Genomic DNA, 23,840 nt, shown 5'->3' with positions numbered 1-23,840 from the left:
CTCCGGTACACTTTCATCTATGGTGCGTTTAGCAGTTCTGCTCCACATTGTGCCAAATATTTTGACTTTGTTTGCTCGTGCGATCAAAGTGTTCCACAGAATCAGAATCGCATGTCTGGTGGCTTTGATGACACTACACACCTGTCACACCAACAAAATGCTGCGGCACGGGAGGCGCTGATAACTTCTAGATATGTGACTAAAGCCCCTCGATCAGTTTCTTTTGACAAGTGGCGGAAAAGGCATCAGTATACAAAGCGCATGCCTCATAAAACGGTGGAGGGACATGGCATCACTGAACTGAGCAATGTTGTACCATCAATATCTCTTCGTTGTTCTGGAGAACGCTCGTGACATGTCTTTCACATATTTGTACAACAATGCTTGTTAGTTGTAAGAAATGTGAAGCATGAAGTCAGTGGATGTTAGGCATGACGGCACATTTCAGCAGATAGGCGGTAGAATTATCCAGGTGAGGATAAAGTGCAGTCATTAATGCTTTAGGCATTAGAACTGGCAAGCTTTACCACAAGGTGGCAAAGCTCGAAGGCAGGTCAGAAATTGTCGACGTGCCGGCATCCTGATGAGAGGTCATGCCAGGAATCTCCTAAGATGCATCTCAGAGATCAGTAGTCACTTGCCAAAATGGGAAATTTAAAGGGATGGTGAACCGAAATTTAGATTTCAGAAAACAATGCAGGAGCTGTAGGCAGGACGCTACCGTCCCTACAACACTACTCGTAAGGCGATATCTTGAATGGACACCCATATTTTTGGAAAAAGAGGTTGAGATTGAACGAGGCGCGTGACTTGAAGATATTTCGTTTCCTCCTCTCTTCGCTTCGCCCCCTCAAGGCGGCGAGGCAGAGAAGACGCGAGGCCGTTCCCTCTCCTTCTCGGAGAAACAAGACGTAAACACATCTGTCAAATGCGCCTCCTTTTTTTGAGAAATATGGTCATCCGTTCAATATATCGTTGTGTGAGTGATGTTTTGATGTTTGTAGCATCCCGTTGCACACTTTTGCCACCGTGCTTTGTGGAATCCAGATTTCAGTTCAGCATCCCTTTAAGGCGTAAAATGTAGGAATATATTAAAAATAAATATGCAGTAGTATCATTTATGCCCTTGTTTCACTCGAGCAACAAACAGCAGTAATCAATAACAACGAATGTTCAGCATATGCAGCTTGCACACTGAGGTATCTTTGACAGGCTTGCAATATCGGTGCTCATAAAGTAAGCACAAAGGACGGAAGTTTGCCAAAGATACCTACGCGTGCATACTGCATATGCTTGATGTTGGTCGATGTCAGTTGTTGCTGCTTGTCGCTCAGGTGGACTAAGGCTTTAGGTCTCTTAATCTTCACATTTAACCTAACTTTGTATGTGCTGTGCATATTTCTATTTTTGTTGCAGTATCTGTTTACTCCAGCCACATTTCCCATCTACCCTCGTGAGATAAAGCAGCATATATTTGGACAAACTTCATATGCTGTGCAGCATTTGTAAAATAAATTCTGACGGAGCCGCTACATTCAGCACTAAAAAAAGCGATCAGTCAAGGTGTTCTGGCAAAACCTTTGCTTTATATATTGAGTAGTCCCAGTGTGACCAATCGGCCCCTTTCACGGGGTGTCACTGGCTAATGTCGGATACGGATTGGTTGTAGAGGATTTCGTATGCACTCAGATTGCTGGGACGTCGAGGCAGGGAGCCTGATCTGCCCTCATGAAGATCGCTTCTAGACAACAGGGGGCCAGGCCGAAGGTGAACGCACAGAGTGCCTCTTTCTTGCTTGTCATTGTTTTCTACGCGTGCCGCAGTGCCTTCGCCATTGGTCCAGAGTACACTTTGCCCTACAATAATTGCATTACCGCCCGAATCTTCAGTGACTACTGCAGTGCTCTCTTCCACTGAGCTCCTGCCAAGCTCTTGTTGTACGCTGAGATCTGTCTCGGCTGAACTGAATGTGCCAATTTCGACTTCGGTCATAGTTTGAGTAGATTTTTCAGTAGCTGACAGGGGTATCTTTTGTTTGGGAACTGCTAATCTATCTGTGGCTCGCTCTCGGGTTTCTAATGCGGCTATGCTTAAGTCAGTATTAGCTGATATAGTTGAAGCTCGCCGTCCGGCAGCATGTTTAGCTAAAGCATCGGCAACTAGGGAAGCTCTGTGCAGTCTTGCAACAAGCAGTTGCTTGCAGCAGCAATCGGATGTGTCTACGGCATCATTACTGGCACCCAGTGACACTGTTCCTCGCTCCACAGGAGCTGACTTAGCTATGTCTTTCTCACTGGAGGCTCCTTCGGCTTCCTTACTTTTGTTAGTCAGTTTGCCAAACATGTTCTCTCTTGAAGCCATAGCAGTTTGAGCTATGCAACCTGCAGTGGAGATTCTTGCTGTGCAGCCTCCATCAGTTAGTGCATTTGAAACATAGTTTTCTCCAGTGGAAATGAGTGGGGTGAGATTGTATGATGGAGATTGGAAGGGGTAGCCCTTTCCAGTCAGAGGACCTATAAGATTAGAAGCCATGGGTGCAACTGAGTTGCTCCTTTCAGCAGTTATTCCGTACTCATCATTGTCTTGAGCTAACATTGCTCTCAAACTTTCAGCAGCTGGTGTGACTGGTGCAGCATCCTTGGCAGGAGATGGCGGTGAATTCGCAGCAGTATATGTTGCAAACTTGTCGTTTTTGGCAGGTGTTTTGGACCTATTGTTATCTTGAGTTACCATACTTAATTTGCAAGCTTCAGCAACTAGCTTATCTAGGGCATGACCTTCACATGTGCATTGTATTGAGTTACTAGCAATGGCTGTGACTGGACCATTCTCCTGGGTTGCTGTTTTGAATTCGCTGCTGTCTTGCTGAGTTACCTTCACCGATATGCAACCATCCATAACTGGGGTGACTGAGCCATGGTCTTCAACTGGACGTTTGACTTCCAGCAGATCTTCCTCTGTATTTGTGAACAGTTTCCCTCCTTTAGAAGAGGGTTCAGCTAATGCATAGTCGACTTTATGTTCAATGGTTGCGCCCCTTCTCGCAACAACTCTGTTGATTGCAGCATCCTCTTCAGCCATGGATCCGACAAACCCTTGACTTTTGGCAACTTGGGCGAGTGCGGTGGGACCAGGAGGCATGTCAACTACCGTTGGTATATTTTGCTCAATAGCTGTTGAACAGCACTCCTCATCTGTTTTCCTGACTACCTTGAGTAATTCTGGCACTTCTTCCACGTGTTGTTCAATAATAGTAGAAGGATGACAGCTCGGAGTGAAAGATAGAGCACTGCATTCGGTTCTTCCTTTGATCTTGGACTGAGGTGTTGATCTTGAAGCAGGACTGCACACGTCTGCTCTGTACTTGACGATTAGATTTTGTGTTATTTTGTGCTTGTTCGGTGTCGCCAGGGCACTTGGCAGCAGAAAGGACTTGTTGAAAGCGCTGTCACTCTTCGCGAGGCTGGTGGCAGACCGTTTCGGCAGAGAAGAGTTGAACTGCTTCGAAGCGTTGATCCGGATTGTCCGGACGACGTTCAGCGAAGAGTGCGCCGTGGACGAAGTCTTGCAAGAACCGGCGAGGAAAGAAAAATGACCATGGTACACAATTTCACTACAATGAAGCACTGTCGTGTCAGTGTTGGGACGCTTACCATTGGATTCCTCCTGTCCGCTGTCTGCCAAAGGTTTGGACTTGTCTTGTGTCGATGAGGTTCTCTGTTCGTCTGCATAAGTACCTGGGGCTGGAGCAGTCATGGTGACTTCCAGAACTGTCAATGGGGCCTGATGTTCTGTCGACAGCTCTTCGTATTCCGCTATTTTCCTAGAATCAGCTTTTAGGAATTGGGGCTCATCTGCGGCAACCATTTCCTGTTCGACGTGTTTGTGGATTTCAGCGGCCTTTCCTACGAGGTCGCACGAGAAGCTCTTGCTGGCCTTTTTTCTGGTACCTGGATTGCTGTCTTCGTGCTGGGGGCTAGGGGAGTCGGAGCCTCTCTCTACAAAATGTCCGTCTGCATCTTGGACACAATTCTCGAACCAGTGCACGGAACGCTTGCGGCTTTTGAATGCTAATGACGTGGCCACAACTGCTCCAGGAGGATGCACCGCAGGTCTGTTTTCGTCCATTGGCACAACTGTTGCTGTGTCGGTAGATTTTAAGCTCAGTAGGGAATTGGTCGTCATGCCAGAGAGCACGCTCTTCGGCTGCTCCTCCACAATGGTCTCAACCTCGGAAAACGGCCAAGACGCTTTGCTCGTGATGGGCTCCGAGTTCTTGCTGGTTGTTGACGATGCCTTCGTCTCTTCTCCGTAAACCTTGAAGAGTAGTCTTGAGTGCTCCGTGCTTTCGAAACCGACTGCCGGAAGGGAGCCCGTGGAACTGACAGCGTCGCGAGCAGTCTCCAGGCTTTCCAGGCGTTTGTGCTGGACCCAGGAACAAAAGCTGGTCTTGAGCGTGGTGTGGATGTCTTGAGGAATGGAGCCAAACATCCGTATCATTGGCGCCTGTCCCTCTTCCTTCGTGACAGTCTCTTCGGATTCGGTGCCATGGAGGTTGCTCTGGGGGTCGCTGTAATGGCTGAATCGCTCGGACTCCCTGTCACTGTCATTGGTTCTTTCGCTTGCCTTGGAAAGAGTTTGAAGCATGGTTGAGGACTGCCCGTAGCCACCCTGCGAGGTTAAAAGCCAGGAATTAATCGCAACAGCTCGATTGGGCTTCGAAAATGGCAAACAGTACACTGTTTTGCTATTGACACTACGACTGAAAGGAGATTTTGCTGCCAGAGCTATGTGGCTGTAGCAGGCTGTTTTTCTCGTGCAATTAAGATTTATTTCAAAGCAATATGTGCTCACACTACACTCTTGAAATTATCATTGTTATGTGAAATGACGTCAAATAAGGTATGTTGCAAATGTTGCGGACAAATGTTGCCGGACAAGCCAGGCTTTTGCTGTTTAATAGGCTCTCCTACAGAGGTTCATTTATAATTTCATTGCACGATTTGAGTGACTTCTGCGGCACCATTGGCGTGAGCGAGCCATCGCTGGTTTATTCTGATTTTTTCTCAGTATTGAAAAATTGTCATCAAAACTACTGTAGTGGTGGAAAGTGCTCAGCTGGTATACAGACCTAAATGGTAAATTCTTATGCCCACCAGCACCCTTTCAAAATAAAATGTAAAAAAGCGCCGAAGTCGCTTTTGCGTTAACAGTGTCGCTCAGTGTACATCAAAATTACGAGTAATGTTTATGCGTAGGTAGCATCATTCTGTGAGATCTTTCTATAACAAAGGCACCACCTTTACAGTTGGTTAAAAGTTTAGTAAAACAAGCAATGAGATCGGGCCACTTGCTGGCACACCCAAGGGGCCACCGATGGCCTCAAGACTGGCTCACCTGGCTTCCAGGCGGCACAGACGACTGCTCGTCCTCGTCTTCGCTGGCCCTCACCAGAGAGGACATGTGCGGAACCACGTCCTCTGCCGAAGGCACCTGGAACGCTGCCGAATCCAAACCAGCTGCCCACAGTCCTTGCTCCATTGGCAACCTCTCGCACGATGATGACGATGCCGCAGTAACCTCCTGGAGCGTCGAGTCCTGTGATGGGGCCTCTTGACATTTCAGCAGCACGACTTCCTCTTTGACTCTGACTACTGGCGTCGACTGTTCTACTCCTGGTACGTCCTCCTGTGGCGACGAAGCGATCACACACTCATGGATGATTATGTTCTGGGCTGCATCCTGGTACCCCACGTGCTTTCCTGTACCACTTTCCTCGCAAGCATGGCGGTTTTTTTCTGGACTGTACTCTTGTAGCTCCCTGAGTTCTAAATCTAGCTGTCCCATACATTCCTGTCTTTGTCCATCCTGTCCTTCCTGTCTTTGTTCGAGGTAGCCCTGCTCTTGGTTCTCATTTTCCACGCCCTCCCCCTCTCCTGGGCTCTCCTTGACTAAATGGTACTGCCTAGCTCTGCTACCCGGCTGACATTCCGCTTGGAACTTCTGAGGCTCCGTCACCGTCTTCAGGGAAGGAGACGACCGGCTGACGATGACTCTGCATTCTCGATTATTAGGCTCCTGCAAGATCTCAAAGGATTTTCCCTGGGCCATTGCCGATGCAATCTCCATGTCCACCATATTTAATGATTGCTGCATGTGAGCAATGCTAGCGCCATAGAGGGACATGAAAGGGACCCGCTCTTTTGAAGGCAACTTCGAGCGGGAGAGGCGTTCTTGCAGCAGAAGCAGGCGGCTCTCCGACGGGTACTCGACTCTCGTGCTCTCCATCGTAGACGTCGCAGAGGACATGAAGTGGGCGAAGTGGTACAATGCGTCTTCGCTTCGTCTGCTTGGGCTTGTGATGGAACTGCGGCAGGAGGAACATTTACGGCAGTTCCTTTAATGATTGCAGGTCCTTTTCAACCGAGCATCAAAGGCCATCTCAAAGGGCCCAACGTGCAAGCACGAAGGAGGAAGTCGCCCTTTCACTCCTCCTTTCCGTCTCAGAGAGAAGGAGACTCTTGATTTCTCTGCGGGGACAATTATTCTGTTTCACTTTACAATAGACCGTGGCGGATTCTAAGAGCCATTGGAGCAAATCCAGCGCCGGGTGATTGTCATGTGACCTCCCAGAGTGGAGCAGTGGCACTCAAGGTGCGAAGCCACGTGATACGCTGGGTTGGCTGGAATGGCTCGTAGCGTTTATTGTGGTCTAAGGTAAGGTGAAACAGAGTTTACACCAAGTCAAATCTCTGACATCCAGGCAATGTAGTGGCAGAGCAGTCGGCATTGCATGTGCGCAAATGCTTCACCTTGCGCGGATCTGGTTTCTGCGCATGGCAGTGCCCAGACCTGGTTCGGGCAAACAAGGGTTGGTTTGTAAACCCGCTTGTTGGTGTACAACCGACATACCCTTTCTTTTGTGACGACGAGGAAGGAGGAGTGTGAGAGGGATACTGAGGAAGGATTTTCTGCCTGTAAGGTAGTGCCGCCTGTGCAACGGCTTTTAAACAAAGCTTTACGTCTGCTCACGTGAGTGTAGATGCCTCCTGGGGGACGGTTCCGCCGTTGGTGTTGAGCGACAGCGCGGAGCGGTTGGCTGGGGCCACGACGGTGTCTGGAAGGGTGCAGGTTTCCGCTTGGATTTTCTGCTGTATCTCGTCCTCCACCCAGCCCTTTGGGATCTGGAGCTCATTGGCCTCGGGACTCTCATACTACGAAGAGGAATGCAAGAGATGTTCTTTTACGGTGACAGCCAATATTGATTACATTTATCAGCGTATCTGATGTGTGTACGGTGCACAGTGTGGTCCGCTAAACTTAGTGGGGAATTGCGCAGTGTCACGTAACACTGGCGTTGCACTAATCGTTTCCCTGTTACGTTGTGGAGAGATTCTCACCCTAAATTTAGCGGGGAGATTGTGAAATCATGACATCGCTAAATTTAGCTGGGAAATTGTAATGTTGTGAGACATCATGTGACACTGACACCACAGTCATGCGACGTCAATGTCACGGGACAATAGAATCTCTGCACCTTTGCCAAATTTTGGACGGTGATGGAGAATGATTACGTGTACAGTGGAATCTCGTTAATACAATTTTCACGGGAACCGAAAAAAAAAAAAAAAATTTATTACCCGAAAATCATTTTATCTAAAATGAGGTCAAAAATGTAATAAAATATGCGTACCCGGTGAGAAACTTGCTTTTATTCCGCAGCCTTGAAATAGTCAATCACTTTGGCTTGGGTTTTCTTTTGAAAGTTAAAAAAAAAATTCGCAGTTTGGTCGGCCAGTTTGGCGTTAATGACGAAAGCCCGAAGAGTGTCAAACGCTTCGAGCGCATCGCCTACAGTTACCGCACAATGACCCCGCAGTCGTCTCCGAACCCTTGTGTGTCGTCATCTTCGTCGTCATCTTGAAGAGTATGCAACCCGCATGTCGCCAAGTGGTCATCCGCCGACACGAACTCCTCTGGAGAAACGTCCATGTTCAGGTGATCCCAGTCCGGAATCTGAATACCACCGTCGTCTTCCTCGATGCTAAGCGCATCATCCTGTGCACCGAAAAATCCACATTTCTTGGAGCAGTTTGTGATGACTTCTGACTTCACACGATCCCAGGATATCGCCAAAAAGTGAATGGCATCAAGGAGATCAGTCTTCAAGTTGGTGTCATTTCGATCGATCCTGGCTAGAAGGGGCCTCACCAGCAAGCTTCAAAAATGATGCTTCACGTTTGTGATAATGCCCGCTTCCAGGGGCTGCAAATGGCTGGTGGTGTTTGGTGGCAAAAAAATTACCTTTACGTTTCGGAGCCAGCCGACGTCAACCAGGTGTGCAGCACAGTTTTCGACAAACAAAAGAATGTTTCTGTTTTCGGTACGCGTCTTGGAGTCGAGAACAGTGAGAAACTGAGAAAAGAAAGCGCCTGTCATCCATGCCTTCTTGTTTGCCTTGTAGGTGACCGGAAGGAACGGGTTACGCGAGAAACAGCGCGGCTTCCAGAACTTCTCAATAGACCCTTTGCAAAACCTACAGTGCCACGATAGCAGCGAATTTTGGGAACCCTCGGTACAGATCACGCGTTTCCTCGTTGTGACTGCGCGCACGTCCCGGCAGCTACCGCCAGAGCCAGCAGCCGTTGCAGCCATCCGCCATCCCGCCCATTCGCCGAGTCGTACGTCGTTGGCAGCGTACCGTATCTGTGGCAGCGTAAAGGCATCGCAACAGGTGAACTTATTTCAATATGTTATTCGTTGTAACTTACCTTCACATATTGAAGTGTCACCGAATCCATTTAGTTTGCACCGCAACCGTGGCAGGTTTCGACCAGGTTCGACAAAGCGTTGGCACAGCAGACGATAGAGGTGGTGCAAAGGTCTCTCACCCGACTCGCAGCTCGAAAGTCGTTGCCGTGGTAACCTGTGCCTGCTCGCGTATGCCATGTGGTCACATGGTAGCGGGAGGAGGGGCGTATCGAGGACTCCCATTATTCGTCGCGCGGCGTGTGCGAGCTTTTGGAATTTTTGCAAAGGGTCTATTACAGTTGGCCTTAAGTTTCTCGCTTCCGTCTGCATTGAAACAGAGGAGGACTGTCACTCTTTCCTTGCTTTTTTTTTCTTCTTGGCATTTCTCGCCCTTCATACTAAGACTTTTTTCGGGCTGAAGGTTGATGAAGAGACTCGCTTCGTCGGCACTGAACACATCTTGTGGTCGATACTGGGATATCAGCGCTGGCAAAGTTGACATCCAGTCCGAGACAACTGTTGCGTCGGCATGATTCCCCTCGCCAGAAACTGTCTTGTAGGTCAAGCCAAGTCGTGTTTTTTCTTGACATTGTCACAGTGGTTAACGATACCACGAGAGCCGTAATAGGGAGCACCGGAGGAGAAGCACCAGAGAACAAACAAACCAGTGAGGCGCTGAACAAACAAAGCGAGACAAAGTGCACTTGGAAAAAGGTAAGAAAATACATGGAGAAAATTATGCAAGAGGCGCCTAACACCGCCAACGCTACCTACTGGGTGCAACGCACACCGAGCCACAGGGTGAAACCAGAGTGCGCTACTTTCCGCTTGATGGTGAAGAGCAACGCCCGACTGGGTGACCATGTTGAAACACCCCAGCGTTAGCTGTGGCTCCTGCTGTGACAGCGCAACGGGCCGTTGCACGGCCCGTTGCGCTTTCGGAGTTGTAATATTTGATTTCAAGCATGTAATATTTGATTTCAAGCAAAAATATGATTGTATTGTCTGTATCAAAATACACTGCTCGTATGGGATGTTGGGGGGGAAAGAAACAAAAGTATTATGCCAAATCGTATCAACGAGATTCCACTGTATCAGTCTGTGGGCAGAAGTGTGCGCAGCGTCTCGGCTCTTGTCACCTCAGTGCATTTGCAGGATGCAGCAAGAAACTCGTAACTTTTTTTCTTTTGGAAATGGGAAAAGATTTTTCGGTCGGAAATAATACGCAGGCAGTGATAGAGTACAGTTATCGCACGTTTTAAGCACTTTGTGATAGAAAGGTGATGGTGTATCGCTTTCTAAACTTTTGCAAAGATCTTAGAATTGTTGTCACTTTGATTTGAAAGAACTAAAAGCGTTCTTATTCAAACAATCAACCCTCGAACATTTGTTGGTGAGCGAAGTCTAGGGACGGGTAAGCCTACCTCCATTTTATGCAAACCAGTCAGTTTTCCCTGGAGGTTTTGCACTCTAGCTTCCTCGTGATTTGTACACAGTCTCACATTTTACACTTTTACAGACCGCCAAGATATTGAAAGCCACTGCTACACACTTTTCCAAAGCTATGGCCATACAAAAAAGCCTCATACAACTAGGTGGTACCCCACTAAACCTTTTTCTAGAACCAATATTGTTACATGTCATCAATCCTACAGCTTTCAAGCTTCCTTGAAGACCTCAATCTTCATCCCACATAGCACATCCTTGTAGTAATACATTTTTTCCAGGGCGCACACCTGAGCATTGTTGCTTCTTACAGTTCTTACCATTGGACTATACGATGTCATGGCCACGTCAGAAATGAACCTACCGTAGAATACCGTGCATCCGCCCATGCCACACTAAGCGCCCATACCCAAATTTGTAAGATCTGAGAAAATATGCAAAGTACATTGATATGTAAAATTGATGACCGTACAAGTGCCCATCCCCCATTTTTTTGCAATTTTCTCTCAATTTTGAGTGGGCGCTTGCCCGGCATTTTACGGTCGTGGAAGGGCGTCGTGTAACTGTACTCCATTTGATGTAGGTAAGTCCGACCGCAGCCAACCCTACCATCCTGTGCAGCCAAAAGTGCATTGTCATGGTGCTCGTCGTCTTTGTGCATCTGCCATTGCCGGCTGAACCAATTGTGCACAGTGAGTGTGCCCTGAACTTGCGCTTTTTTCTGTGCGTAATTGGTTTAGCCACCGATGGCCGTTGCACAAAGACGACAAGCTCCACGATGATGCACTTTTGGCGCCGCTCAATTAGATCCATCGGATCATAACGTCTGCTGCATTTGAACTTAATAAGACGTTCACAAGTACGGCCCTTGCTCTTGCTGCCGGTGCCCGGAGGCCGTCCTTGCAAGCATCCCTAGACTTCCAGGGTTTCTTGTTATCGGCAAGTCGCAGTTCTTTTACCACAATGATGGGCCGTTCTTCGCTCTTTCTACGCTGCGGCTCCCGGCTGGTGTCCTGCGGCGTTTCGGTTGGCCTCGGGTTGCTGCTCTCCGTAGTATTTGGTGCGGCGATGGCTACCGCCTTAGCTTCGTCCTCGCATTGCATGTGGAGGAAGTCGTACTTGAGCAGGCCTTGCGTCTCTTCCTTGGAGAGCGGCAACCTCGGGAAGAGACGTCTTGAAAGCTGCATTGTAAGAGGTTTGCACTATGTATGTGGCTTACGAATCATGCCAAAACTTGTTATTTCGTGCACGAGAGGGGGGAGCTCGCCCAAGAGAGGAGGCACGGTAAGAGGGAGTGGTCGGTTGTAACAAATACCTTACTAGCTAGGGGAATACGGGACACTCCCCGAGAATACATAACAAAAAATACAACGAAGATCTGCGGAAGCACGTGACAGCGGCAGCAGTACTGTCCTCGCATCCGCGACCCCGTCGACCGCACTGCATTCTCAGGTGTCGCCTTCATGTGCTCTGGCGGCGAGAGGAGGGAGATGGAGGAGAGAGGTGGCGTCAATTAAACCACTCCACCAGGGGTGGTTTATGGCGTGACCGTCGTTCTGTCTGATGCGAATGAGGGGAATGTCCTGTATTCCCCTAGTAAAGTATTTGGTTGAAACGAGGAAGCTCCGCCCCCACAGCTGTTCACTCTTCAGTGGCTGGGGAGCAGACGACATCTGGGTCGTGGGTTTCTCGTTCGTTGTTGCGCGTCTGGTAGTTGTTAGTCAACAAATGCAATGTACCCCTTTCTTAAGGGCCAACTCCTTCTTTGTGAAGGATCGGTGGATTTCTGAAAGCCGTAGTAAAGGTAAGACAGCCATTACTAGGACTAGCAGATGATGCCGGTGTTTGGCTCCTTAGCACCTGACCCTGACATCATTGGATCCCTCTGCGTGAGGAGCAGACGACGATCTTGGTTGCTCCGATTGGAGGGATACAGAAGGTAGAGACAAAGGTAGCTAGGCTTTGTGTCCGTCCACTATCCTTCCAATCGGAGATCGGCACCGGGCAAACTTGCTACCGTATGGCTTGTATGTTGCCAGTACAGTACAACAAGATGTTGGTAGTCACCTCTGCTGTATCGATTCATTGTGACCTTTGAGGAGCAATGTGTGCAAGATGTGTGGTCATACTCAGTACTCTGAAAGATATATGCTTCAAAACATTTATTATTCATGGGTTAAGTTAAATCTTCTATAGTTGATGTGAGGAAAATATTTATCACCTCCTCTCTCTAGGTGTAAGATGTTCCAAATAACCTGCGACCTCTACCATGGAGCACAAATAGGGCTACCTTATAAAAGTTTTCAAACGACCATCAATATTCCAACAGTGTTGCTGAGATGTAAGACAATGGCTAAACTTTATTTACAGGAAAGGCGATATCTATGTGGACATAGGTTATACCATGTACTGGAAATGAAAGTTTTCCTACCCCATCAAAGGACTGATTCCGATCTATTGCATTAATTTTGACTTGCAAAAAAACTAAAAGCTTTTTTTTTTTTAATATATGATGAATTTACGCTTCCTTCAGGGTAACTCACAGGCACAACCAGAGCGGTCCAAAAATTGAAGGCACCAGCATAGTCGGAGTCTTCGTAGGAGTCCTCGGTGCTTTGGTTGGGCCCAACGTTCAGCTCGGCATTCTTGAGTCGCATTGCCCTGGCCTTCGCCATGAGTGTCAGCATCTCTTTGGGGCTGACATTTCGGCTGATGTGATGAAGTCGTTCGAGCTTGTTCTCTGCATGCGACAATTACACGCGACATCAAGACTTTTGTCTTTTGTTTGTTTGACTGTATATATATTTATTGTATTGCTCATTGCTCACCCCAATGGTGCACCGACTGGAGGGGGGGGGGGGGGGGGGGTTCAAATTTCCTTCAAAAGCTCTTTTCTTTTTTACTTCACGCCGAGAATCGGTAGAGTGAGAGAGGGAAAAAAAAAAAACATTTCTGTTTGACGGGTTGGAACCTTTCTGAAATTCAGTCTACTCACTTCATTCGCTATCATCATTGGATTGTTGGACATTTATGAGAACATGCTATATCTTGTTATGGGTAGTCATCATGCATTCGTAGTGCCTTGTTCTGTAGCACTGAAAGTGGGTGTAGAAGAAAATGATCTCGGAAAAACTGGTCCCAAGCAGGGCCGTAACCAGGGGGGGGATTAGGGGGTTCTGACCCCCCCCTGAAATTGTTTTCTGGGTACGACCCTGGTCGGTGCACTGGCAGCCAGCCGATTTTAATCTCCACCTCTGCGCACGCGCAGTGGCGCCGGTCGGCTACTGGGTACCAAACCGGGACCGGTTCTCCGGTTTGCTGTAACTCTCCATCATATGCCACTGATGCACATGATTCATAGGCGAAAATAAGACAATAGACACTTTCAAAATGGCCGCCGTTGTCCCCGAAACCCCCCCGCCCCCCCCCCCCCCCCCCCCCGAAATTTTTTTCTGGGTACGGCCCTGGTCCCAAGTGCAGTGTAGAAAAAAAAAAGGATCCCATGATTGCAGCGAAAATGAAGTACAATGGCTCTCTCCTTATGTAATTTTCTCGAAAGAGGGCCGGATGAAATAAATAAAATTAAAATGACTGAAAAATGAACATTTGCCAGGCACAATGAAGTATCGGACAAGATATCAGCTTGTATGGCAGGACCTTTGTCTGCCAGATTGTAAAATCTGATCAAGTTAGAAACATGAAATTGATTAAATTGGCATTATTTTTTTTCTTTGCTTCCACAGCTGCATGACAGACGTCTATTGCATGTTTCATTAAAATAATTGGCGTTACCGCTTCTCAACTCTGGGTGTTTTTGATGTAATACTTTATTTTATGTAACACTTTTATGTAAGACTTCATGGAATCCTTTTTCACAGCCACGAATATACCCCAAAAATTTGATAAAAATGAGACTATAATGGTTGAAAAGGACGCCTTTCGGAGTAGTTCTTCTTCCAGGTGCACCCATACCTTCTTTTTAAAATTCGTTAGCATGAGTGCCCTGGTACATGCGCTGACCTCGGACGCCGTTGGAGCACACATTTATAGAGTTCGCAGCATCGCTGCGGGACGGCACCAGCCCTAGCAACCGGAGATTGCCACAGGTCTCCTGCCATCAGTTTTGAAGACCTGTGGATGCACACAGGCTGCAATTCCGTTCTTCGGCCTGCCACGCCGTTCTTGACGCGCACTCATCTTACCATGTCACCGGGCCATAAGCGCACAGTGTCGTCGCCCCTCTGTGCACAACATCTGTGCACAACAAAATGGCTCTGTCGTTTTCTGCGCATTGCGCGCACGTCCTTCATGCACGCGCTAAGTGACCTGATCTGCCTGCACCAGGGAGAAGAGGGATCTTGGAAATGTTCACCCCGCAGAAGAATGCTGAGTGGCTGCATTCACCATGCTTTGTTATACAGGGTGTTCCCGAGCGATGTCCGAGCGTAATATATGAACCGCATAAATCAGCCAATAAAATGAGCGCAATGAAACTCTTCACAAAGGTGTCTTTAGGTGGTGCATTTATCATGTACATTTCGTGAGAATACAGAGTGCAAGTTTTTCTGCTTCCTGCACAGGGGTTGTGATGATATCAGAGTGCTGAGCTCTTATTGGCTGATTGAAAAAATATTGCGTAGACATCAAGGCATCTAGCATTGAGGTCTACCCATTATATATCTTTCAATCAAAGCCAATCAGAGCACAGCATAGTTCTGACGTCACCGTAACTCCTGCGCAGAAAGCAGGCTTGCTCTCTGCATCGATTTCCAGAAGCCAAAAGGAGAAACAAAAAATGCTATGCGGAGCGCAAGTTTGTCTGCTTCTTTTGCTGGGGTTGTGGTGACGTCAGAATGCCGAGCTCCGGTTGGTTCTGAATGAAGACCTCAAGGCAGCTTGCTTTGAGGTCTACCCACTATCCTTCAATTGGAGCTCGGCGTCTTTCTTATGCCACCGAAACTTCTGCGCGAGAAGCGGACAACTTGCTCTTCGCATAGCAATGCGGGGGGAGGGGGACGTAGACAAACAGTCTGCTTGATGCTGCCACTCACAGATGCTACCCCACCACCTTTGAGCCAAGCTCAGCCAGCGCGGCCTCCTGCACTGAAGCTTTGAACGTATGGTGGCGCCCTCCGGTGGCGGGCGGTAGTGTGTTTAAGTAGCACAAGTCCCGCGGCCACTGCACAATAACAAACCCGTTCGGGTGACTGTTTATGTCAAGCGACGGAAAAAAGCTCACCGATTTTTTTTTTTTTTTAACTTGGCGGATTTTGCGTCAAACGTGGCAGTGAGCTTTTCTCCGGTGAGCTTAACTCCGATGAACTTTTCTCCGGTGAGCTTTTCTCCAGGATTCGTTTACGTCTGCATGTAGCTGTTATTTGTGCGTTGGCGTGCTCACGACTCAAAATGTGTCACTCGTAGTCGTCACCGCACAACGTTGCCCCAGGGATTCGAGCTTGCCGCAAGCTAGTAATTTTTCCTTCGTCCAAGCAGGTCGAAACCTGGAGCAAGCAGGCCTCGATGTATTCTAAACATCGACAGAACTATTGCGTCGTCAACCGTCAAGAACAGAAAGAATCTCAATCAAAGCCGTACGAAATCGAGCGGAGGGAACGATACTAGCCACTGAGCGTTTGAGTAAACGAGACGATTGCTTTTCTAGACATCCAAATTCTGCTAAACACGGCATGCATCGAAACGTGCGTCATGCGAATTTTACAAACAGGAGCACGCATCCGATCGAACTGCATCTTTTGCAACGTGAAATAAGCAGTAAAAGTGCCGTCTCCAGCTAGAGCTTTCCTTTGAAAAGACGTGGGTGCGCGGGCACTAGAGAGAAACAAGCATGTGCTGAAGGGCCTACTGCTGACCTTACGTTCCGTCGTCAAGCTTACAGCGCAAATGTGCAAGAAAAGCTGCAAGAGCTCGAGAAGCAGCGTGCACTAGGAACGATCTGCTGGGCCAAATGACGGCCGGTCGCCGCACGATCGCTTGCGTCTGCTTTCGCGCATTTTTGAGGTTGGTCACCAGCTGATCGCGTTGGTTGTACGGAGGGACTCCAGTTTGAGAGTTTTTGTTTGCAAAGCGCGTTCGTAAAAAATTCGTAGCGTAACGTAAAAAAAAAAAAAAAAACGCAAGAAATTGTCCAGTGTGAACGGGCAATTTCTCAAGCAAGCTCGCTGTTTTTGCGAGTGACAGTGCCTACGCCAAATTTGCGGCTTCTTGTACGGCGTGGACGCAGCTTGCAGTAGCAAGCATCGCTCAGTTTCTTCTCTTTGCGAGGTTTTGAGGAACCAAAGAAGCTTTCCACATTAGGAATTGGCTCGATTCCGTGCCGTAAAACAATCACAAGGTGGGAATTCATAGGCCGGGCCCCGGTTAACGCCGCTAACGCTTTCACGCGGGACAAATTCAAATGCGCAAGTTTGTACTGTGGTACTACCGGGCCAATACCGATAGACAAACCAAAGGGGGCGCTACAAGCCGGTTTAGTTTTTCCGCAACGCCTTCTGGACAAAGCAGGAGGCAAAAAAAAATATATATATATATATATTTCCGGAACTGACCCTGAAAGAATGAAACACATTTCGGACGGACGACCAACCGTACCCCCCAAATATATGCTTTATTCTTTCAGCGTCAAAGCTTTGCCAGCTCCCCCGTGAACCTAGGGAAGGCGGAGATTTGGACGTAATTTGGGCTACGTCGGACGTAACGCTAGACACTTCGTTATTATTATTATTATTATAAGTTGTTGATTAAAAATGTTCTGGTATGAAAAGTGCGGGATGAGCGGCGTGCAGCTAAATTCTAGTTTGCAACATCCACCATTGGAACACCATGGCCTGCTAGCTCAGTCGGTTAGAGCGTCGTGCTAATAACGCGAAGGTCACAGGTTCGATCCCTGTGCAGGCCACTTTTTTTTTTTTTTTTTTTTTTATGCATAAAGTCAGGACACACATGCAAAGTTTGTTATGTCTTTTTTTTTTTTTTTTTCTTGCTTCACCTATTTTTGACGTAATCTCCACCCCAGCTTCTGCAGTCCTCTTCGCCTCCCGAACCCAACCCCCCTGCCCTTGTGAATCTACACTTTTGTCGGTTCGAGTGCACGTAGGTGTTCTACAAAAAATACAAAAAAAAAGGGGGGGGGGTTGTGTATGCGCACAGAAGTTAACATTATTGGGAACATGATTGAAAAATAAGAAATAAATAAAAAAATGCCTTTTTTAACGCGAACCCAAAATTATAAAAAAATTTACTTTTTAACGAAATTTTAAAATTTAGATAAACTATTTCGTGAAAATAAATTAAGCTAAAATAATACCAGTCGATAGCACATGTATAGGCCTACAGGTTATATTGTATGTAATCCGCAAATTCTATAATAAATCCCGAGATACAAGGCTCCGAACGTCACCAGAACGTCAAAGATACGATGTTTGACATTTTTGTTTTATTTGTGGCATGAAATATGCCAAAACGGTTTAGTTTAAAGGGGAAAAAATAGGCTATGTGTCATACATTGAAAGGAAAAATTAATGTGAGTGTTTTCGTTTTTGCCCGGTTATAACAACCGACAGAACTTTGTACAAAGTCAAGCAGCCTAACGTAGTATTTCACATTGCTCGACTTAAAAAAAAAAAAAAAATCAAGATTAAAACGAAAATAAAAAAAATAAATAAATAAACAGCGGTTTAGCTCAATGCAGAAATCGTGCTGTTACTACATAGAATTGTTTAAGGCAAATCGTAGTACCCACCCCGACACGCGCGTTCGATTTCAAATGCGTCAGTTGTCTTTAGAAGTCGTCGGTCAGAAAGACTGGTTTTGGTGTGAGGAGCGCGGGATGAGCGACGTGCAGCTAGTGCAGCTAAATTCGAGTGCGCAGCTGTCAGCGGTAAAATTCCATGGCCTGCTAATTTAGTCGGAAGAGCGCCGTGCTAATACGCAGAGGTCACAACTTCAATTCCTGTGCGAACTTTTTTTTTTTTTTTTTTCTTTTTTGAGGGGGTAGAAATGGAATCTCCAGGACAGGATTTTTGTTCAAGACACACACGCAAAGTTTCGTATGACCTTTTTTTTTAGAGCGCAGCTCTTAGGCGCCCGTCCCGGCTTGAGCGGCGTCGCCGTCGGCGTAACCGCGAGTAACCCTCGTGAGGGTTACAAGGGTTACTCTCACGAGGGTTAGTTACCCTCAAAAGGGTTACCCTCACGAGGGTCACGAGAGTTACCCTCACGAGGGTTACTAGGATTACCCTCACGAGAGTCACGATGGTTACCCAGGTCACGTGACACCCCTCCCAAGGTCACGTGACCCACCGAGGTCACGTGACCCCCGTTGACGTCATCGCCACTGATGACGTCATCAGTGACGTCACGGATGACGTCACTGGCATCCGCATCGTCATCATCACTGATGACGTCATTAGTGACGTCACCGGCATCCGCATCGTCATCACCACTGATGACGTCATCAGTGACGTCACTGATGACGTTATCAGCATTGTCACGTGACCCCCAAAATCACGTGACCCCCCGCCACCCGAGGTCACTTGACCCACCCCCCCAGTGCCCTTCCCTCCTCCTCCTCAAGAGCTGCGCTCTAATTCTGCGTTACAGGGAGTTGTAAACGGCTTTCATTTTTTTCCGTTAACCTCATCTAGTTTTCATTTCATCACCCATCCCAACCCCTGTAAGTCCCCTCAGGATAACCCGGCTAAGTCGCCCCCACAGGTTTTAGACCAGTGGGGGCATGCCCCAACTATCAAAGCTGCTCCGACCCCTCCCCCCCTCCCTCTTCTCCCCTCCCACCACCCGTGTTGCCGCGAGAGAGAGCCTAGAGGTGAATTACACGATGCGACATGAGTTGCATGAGCCCCCAGACGTCGCCCCCACAGATCAGATATACTTCCGGATGGCCCATGCGAAGTGATCAAAATAAGAGGAAACAAAAACTGAAGGTCGATTATGGCGGCGCCCATGTTCGGCTGCTGCAAAGCGAGAACCCCCCCGCAACTTCTAATCACGGCTTGCATTAACGTCACACCCGCGGCCACTGTGGTTCTGCTAAGAGCGCGTCCTCTGCAGCGTACAATTTCTTCGCACCACTGAAGTTGTGTTTTTATAAGCATGATACGATGACGTGACGAGCAAGCCATCAAAACGAAGTTGTTACCGAGGCTAGCAACGTAGGCGTCCGAGTCGTGCAGGAAGTTGGGGATGAGGGTCAGGTGGAAATCGTCCTCGAAGCCCATCCTGACGTCACCCTGTAGGTCCAGTCGCCCCAGCCTGTCGCCCCAGGGGTCGTCGCCGTCCTCCTCCTCGCCATTGTTGTTGTCGCTGTTGCGCCTGGTGCGGGGGTCGCTGATCTGCGACAGCCACCGGCTGAACTTGGCTCCGCCTCCGCCGCCGGAAGTGCTGAAAAGGGGGCAGCACGTCCTTATACGCCAACACGCCAGGGGCGGATCCAAAGGAAGGGCGACGGGGGCGGCCCCCACCCCCCCCCCCCCCCCCCGAAACAAAGTCGACCCCCCCTCCCCCCTTCTCGGAGGGCAGTTTGATGTGGGTGGACCCCCCGGTGCACACGAAAAATGGGAGAATAGCATCCTTACAAATTTTCTGCCCCGCCAACCCCCCCCCTCAAAAAAAAGACAAAAAAATGAAAGCCGTTTACAAATTCCTGTAACGCCGAATTGGAGCGCAGCTCTTAAAGGGCTACTCCACCGATTTTTTCATTGTCTCCGATTTGCTTGAAATTTTGCTGAACTAACCAACAAACATCGCGAAAATAGTACCCCAAATATTAGGTCAAAATATTATTTTTTCGCGAAGTTATTGAATTTAGAGTTTTGGTCGTCACCGTGTTTTTCAAGCTCGAAGTCTCTACTGGCAACAATGAAAAAGTGACGTCAGTGGAAGGCACGGGTTCACTTTTTGAGCTGTAGATTTTGTTTTAAACTGATTCGAAGCAGTTTCATGGTGTCAAATGAATGCTTGGGAAGCTCGCTGCAGTACCCGCGCTCCAGCGCGGAACAAATGATTGGCATATTCTATTTTTTGGCTGCTTGCTCGACTGGCAAGCCTGCCTGCCACTGACGTCACGGCCCTGAAAAGCGCGCGTATATTTGAATGTTGGTTTTTGCATCATTTTCATTTGCCGATTTCGCAATAACTATTATGAATTTCGCGATTCTAAATAGCATACCGGAGAGACTAAAGGCCGGGGAGTCAGAAAATATAGTTAGTTGAGGTAGCTAAAAAAATCGGTGGAGTATCCCTTTAATTAAGGAGGAGTAGGGAAGGGTACTGAGGGGGATCACGACGCCTGCGGGTAGTCACGTGACCTCGGGGGGGGGGGGGGGGTCACGTGATCTCGGAGGGGGGGGGGGTCACGTGACCTCGGGGGGTAACGTGTGATGGCCCCGAGGTCACGTGACCTCGGTACGTGACCCCCCCCCCCCCCCCCCGGTTACGCCGACGCCGACGCCGACGCCGCTCAGGCTGGAAACGGGCCCCTAAGAGCTGCGCTCTAAAACACGGAGTTCTGGATCCGCCCCTGCAACACGCTCTTTTTAAAGAAGCCCACATTTGCCCACACGCCCGCACTGCGCGTGCGCACGAATCAGGTTCGAGTGAAATGAAGCTTCTGCGCATGCGCAGTGCAGAACCACAGATAGGGGAAGAGTTTGGCCAACGGGCGTGGCTCACAACTCGCCAACTACGTCACAGACACGTCACGCGAACGCCATGTCCACGCCCCAGTTCGCCATCTTCGAGCCCAGCCGACGTCAGGGACCTACGCGGAGCTGCTTCTTTTGCTGGGGTTGTGGTGACGTCAGAACGCCGAGCTCTGATTGGCTCTGATTGAAGGATAGTGGGTTATAACCATAATCCTATGCTGAGAGCAAGTCGTCTGCTTGCGCAGGAGTTGCGGTGACGGCATAACAACGCCAAGATCTGATTGGCTTTGATTAAAAGGACGTAGTGGGTAGACCTCAGTGCTAAGTGCCTTGAGGTCTACCCACTATTTTTTTAGAGCGCAGCTCTTAGGGGCCCATTTCCAGCCTGAGCGGCGTCGGCGTAAGCGGGGGGGGGGGGGGGGGGGGGGTCACGTGATCCACGAGGTCACGTGACTACCCGCAGGTGACGTGACCCCCCTCAGTACCCTTGCCTCCTCCTCCTCAAGAGCTGCGCTCCAATTCGGCGTTACAGGGATTTGTAAACGGCTTTTTTTTTTCTTTTCAGTAAGCTAAACTGACATCATTGCAACCCCTGTGCTAGAAGCAGACGAACTTGCGCTAGAGCCTCTTTCAATATATTTCATTAATAACACAGCGATTTTGTTTTCTTATAGATTTAAACTCACATAATTGGTCCTTCCTACATGGCTCAGATCCGAGCATCCATCATCGTATGAGCACATAAAAATAAACGAGACCAAAATCAATAAACTAGCACTTTCATACATAAAATTACATTTATTGGAAGTTGTCAATTAAAGTCTAAATTAATTCATATCGTGGTATGGAAAAAAAAACAAGGCCGGGAAAATAAGAGGAAATTTATTAACACACACACCACGAATCGAGGCTCTGTTAACACATTTAATATCCTGTGATGTTCATACACCTGCTAATTGCATTCATTTGCTATATTACCCAAGCATCAAGGAGAATGCAAGGATTGGTGTTCCACGCGCCACACGTGCATGCCTTCCCAGTATAAAAGATTCGAAGTAAATAACCAAAATAAAGCGTTGACGAACGCGCGTGCAAGACGCCATTTGTTTTAGGTATTTGTTTTAGAAAAGTTGCTACTGCTGAGGCCACCACGTGCGGCGCGTGGAACACCAATCCCTGCATTTTCCTTGATGCTTGGGTAATATAACAATATAGGTCTATTAATTTTCACTCCCAGTTCCAGTGATATATTATTTATGTCAAATGTGTTATTAAATGTGTCGAAGTTGAAAATATAAAAATCAACTGTAGCAGAACTCAATGCATCCAATGGAAATAAGAAACAGTAAATATTTTTCGGGTTATTGTCAACGCTTACTTTTATGTTGACTTTTATCAACATGGTCCTACACAAATTTTTAACATTTTTTTCTCGACCGTTTCGAAGACAGCCGTGTGTGACTGTTTTCACTAAAACAAAAATGAACAGCAACCCTTTCGCATTGACACAGCGACCTGAAAATAATTATAATATTTTATATTGAAACTTTTGGCGAGAAATTTTTCTTAGAATATTTTGCCCCCCAAGGGAGAGGAGGCACATCGGAACATGCGCGTCGGGTTTCCTGGAAGGACAACGGTCGCTTCCCGCAATGCCTGGATAGAAAATGGTGTACCATTACGATTCACATGATTACCAGCGATCTCCGCGCTTCCCCGTGCTCCGTTGTTCTGCAGCGCCATGAGTTGCAGAATGAGTTTTGCTACAGTATGAAATGCGGGACACTTTGAAGATTCGGGAATTTCTTGCGGGGCGCGGGACACGAGCCCTCAATGCGGGACAGTCCCGCGAGTCGCGGGACGGGTGGTCACTCTAGCCGCGTGTACTTTGACCAGTTGAAGATTCATTTGTTGTCCGCATCCTTTTAGTTTTCTCAGCGTGAGGCCTTCCACTAATTAATTTCCACCAGCTCTTTTTTTTTTTTTTTAAGGTTGTTTTTTTGCTACTGGTGGCCGATTCATCTGGCACCCAAATTATGGCGACCCCCGAGAAATCCAACCGACCGGCTTTAAATGCTTGCCGTTTGTATCAGGCTGTCAGCAGAGGGCCCCACATGTGACTACTCCCTTGTAGGGAGGCTCTAGACTCCCTTGGGAGCTCGACAGACCAAAATAAAAAAAGGCACTTTCCGTTTTTGCCGGGAAGTTAATTTCTGCCGTCCCGTTATTTTGTCTCATTGAATCCTCGTGTACCGTTTTCGTGGGAACGTGTATTGACTAGAAGAAAACCGAAAAAAGCGTTTACTTAATAAAAGCGTAATTTTATTTAAAAAAATACTTGAATTTGTTACCTCCCACAGGATACGATTTTGAGTTCTTTATGGTTACATCTGACAATACATTTTGTTCGCATAGAAGTATGGGGAGGGCCTTTTCTATATGGCTGAACTTGACGGTAGACCTTTCATTCCGTTGTCTAAAAACAGGGGAAATGGCATTTGTGTTCTCAATAAAAACAAAATCTCCGGAAAAATGCGAGCATGTATTCGTTGAACTGATGTCGATCTTCAGCCTCAAATGTGTGCATTAAAAAACATGCTGCTGCCAGTGCAAAATGCGCCACTCATGTCGTGGCCCATGGGTCGAAAACCACGTACCTTTTCATTGTGGAATCCTGGAATACCTTCGCCATTGTCGGTGTAAGAAGATTGGACATCGGAATTTCGTGAATGGCCTCGTTGCCGGGAAGCTATCAGCGGGCCATATATTACAGAATTTTGAAGAGTAGAATCGAATGGGGTGCTCTAGGCCATTACTAGCTGCAACGCCAACCACTTCTTCTTTGTCTACGCTGTTCTTGTGCTCACAGCATGCTAAAAGAAAAAGACTGCACACCGCGACAAAAAATTCCAACCTGAGGAGGCAGTTGTATACTATTCGGAATAAACTCTAACGTAGCTTCCA

The 23,840-nt window shown here is 47.9% G+C and overlaps 1 protein-coding gene and 1 non-coding gene across 2 annotated transcripts; one reads left to right on the top strand and one right to left on the bottom strand.

The window, feature by feature from the left end:
* Positions 1-1,566: 1,566 nt before the first annotated feature.
* Positions 1,567-23,568, bottom strand: LOC8052705. The gene is made up of 7 exons (XM_040205670.1): positions 23,534-23,568; positions 19,373-19,614; positions 12,741-12,937; positions 11,157-11,378; positions 7,033-7,214; positions 5,398-6,367; positions 1,567-4,671 (listed from the first exon to the last, which is right to left on the bottom strand). The coding sequence occupies exons 1-7, from the start codon at positions 23,566-23,568 to the stop codon at positions 1,636-1,638; spliced, it is 4,884 nt and encodes a 1,627-aa protein (XP_040061604.1). The 3' UTR covers positions 1,567-1,635.
* On the top strand, positions 17,040-17,113 carry Trnai-aau. Its single transcript has one exon. It is a non-coding gene; the product is annotated as a tRNA-Ile (tRNA).
* Positions 23,569-23,840: the final 272 nt, after the last annotated feature.

Source organism: Ixodes scapularis, unplaced genomic scaffold (assembly GCF_016920785.2).
Source record: "Ixodes scapularis isolate PalLabHiFi unplaced genomic scaffold, ASM1692078v2 PGA_scaffold10__122_contigs__length_95168666, whole genome shotgun sequence".
NCBI lineage: Eukaryota > Metazoa > Arthropoda > Arachnida > Ixodida > Ixodidae > Ixodes > Ixodes scapularis.
This window is presented reverse-complemented; position numbering and strand designations above follow the sequence as displayed.